Source organism: Aplysia californica, unplaced genomic scaffold (genome assembly GCF_000002075.1).
Source record: "Aplysia californica isolate F4 #8 unplaced genomic scaffold, AplCal3.0 scaffold00283, whole genome shotgun sequence".
Lineage (NCBI taxonomy): Eukaryota > Metazoa > Mollusca > Gastropoda > Aplysiida > Aplysiidae > Aplysia > Aplysia californica.
The window spans coordinates 150,119-151,737 of NW_004797553.1; the positions used below are offsets into that span (position 1 = coordinate 150,119).

Below are 1,619 nucleotides of genomic sequence, written 5' to 3' on the forward strand. Positions count from 1 at the left end.
CTTGTGCTTAAAAGCGACCAATTCTCCCCAAAAAGGAATCAACCTAAGGTCTTCTGCGTGCAACGGCGACACGCCTAATCTCTAGTCTATTCCACAGCCACAGTATCTCGAATACCTCGATCTTTTTGCTGGGACATTGTATCCCTCTCAGGCTGGGTTGGCCTAAACGATGAAGTCAGAGTCCTCCTCCTAAATGTTCTAAATTGTGCAGACTGGAGCGTAAAAGTACTTCATTAAAAAATTCAGCTGAAAGTTTGAAAAATAAAGAAAGTTGAGGGGTTTAAGCTAGAATGAATTACCTTTGCCCGAGCGGCTCGAACATTGGGACTTTTCTGTATTACTTTGAGACAGAAAAGATGAGAAAAGTGAGCGTAATAAATCTCTGTACTTGGAGTTGTAGCTGTAGTAAATAAATATGTTGGTGGAGGCGCAGATCAGCTCCAGAGCAATCTTCACGCAGACGCAGACATGAAAGACTCTCCTGTACTTTCGGTTGACGTAGAACTCCGGTTCTGCCATGCGCATGAAGACGATGCACATCCGGGGGGTGTTGGAAATGACGTAAGCAGTAGATATCAGCGCCACCTGCTTCAGTACTTGAATATCTCTGGACGAGAGGACTTTGCTTCCGGCTATGGCCGTCACAGATCTTCCGGTGGCCTGACTCAGCCGTCGGAAACTGGCAGCCTGTCTCAGTTTGTGGAGCATGACAAAGAGACAGATGATGACGAGGCCCACGGAGATGAGGTTCACCAGAACGTCGTTGAGCATCTCCAGGACATCGGAGCTGATGTAGAAGAGGCGGGAGAGGTGGCGAGTGAGGCGAGTGGAGTTACCTTCCCCTATACGGAAATGAACGAGCCTCAAGCCCACCACAAGCGGGATGTAAGGGAGAAAACTCACGGACACGAACACGCAGAGGATGACGGTGGTTCTAGACATGGTGAACACGTCTCTGAACCGAAGCGGGATCGTCACACACATACAGCGGGCTACGGCTTGATACGTCGTTATCAACGCCGAAATGGTCAGAAACTGCTCTCGAATGAAATTGCTAATCATAGCTAGACCGTAGGGCTCGATAGGGAACCATGCTTGATTTTTCATCTCCATCACCGCCATAGCATGAGTTGCTGACGTCATAAAGCCCACAACGACCATGCCCAGATCGGAGATGGACAGGACGAGGAAAGTGAGAGTTACACTGTCCTTGACCTTGATTTTGAGAAAGGCGTGGATGTTGACGAGGTTGGTGAAAGTCCCAAAGCAGCATGTGACCGCCCAAGCCGTCACGGAAATGATCAGTGCCAAGACATAGCCATCTAAACCCAAGAGAAATTGCTCAGTGGCCATTGTAGTCCGAAGAAAAACTATGAATGTGTGTCCGCTGGAAAAGTGGGAAAGCAAGAATTTCTTCTTTAACAAAAGAATATTATCGTGTGAATAGCTTCCACGCGTGCTCTTTATGCAGGGTTTCCAAAAAGTCGCACACCATCATGAAACACACATACAACTGTCTGCTCTCCTCAAAAAGCTACTTACTTTGAACTGTCCTTATTGTAAATAGGTGGATGTTGTGGCACTCAATTGTGATTGCAAAAAACAATTATTTTACCATC

The 1,619-nt window shown here is 47.1% G+C and overlaps 1 protein-coding gene across 1 annotated transcript; it reads right to left on the reverse strand.

Annotated features, from left to right (window-relative positions):
* Positions 1–285: 285 nt before the first annotated feature.
* On the reverse strand, positions 286–1,353 carry LOC101845936. Its single transcript, XM_005101443.3, has one exon. The coding sequence runs from the start codon at positions 1,351–1,353 to the stop codon at positions 286–288; it is 1,068 nt and encodes a 355-aa protein (XP_005101500.1).
* Positions 1,354–1,619: the final 266 nt, after the last annotated feature.

What these genes read in the sequence shown, in the direction of transcription:
- LOC101845936 (XM_005101443.3), bottom strand. Translation starts at nt 1,353, where the DNA reads ATGGCCACTGAGCAATTTCTCTTGGGTTTAGATGGCTATGTCTTGGCA.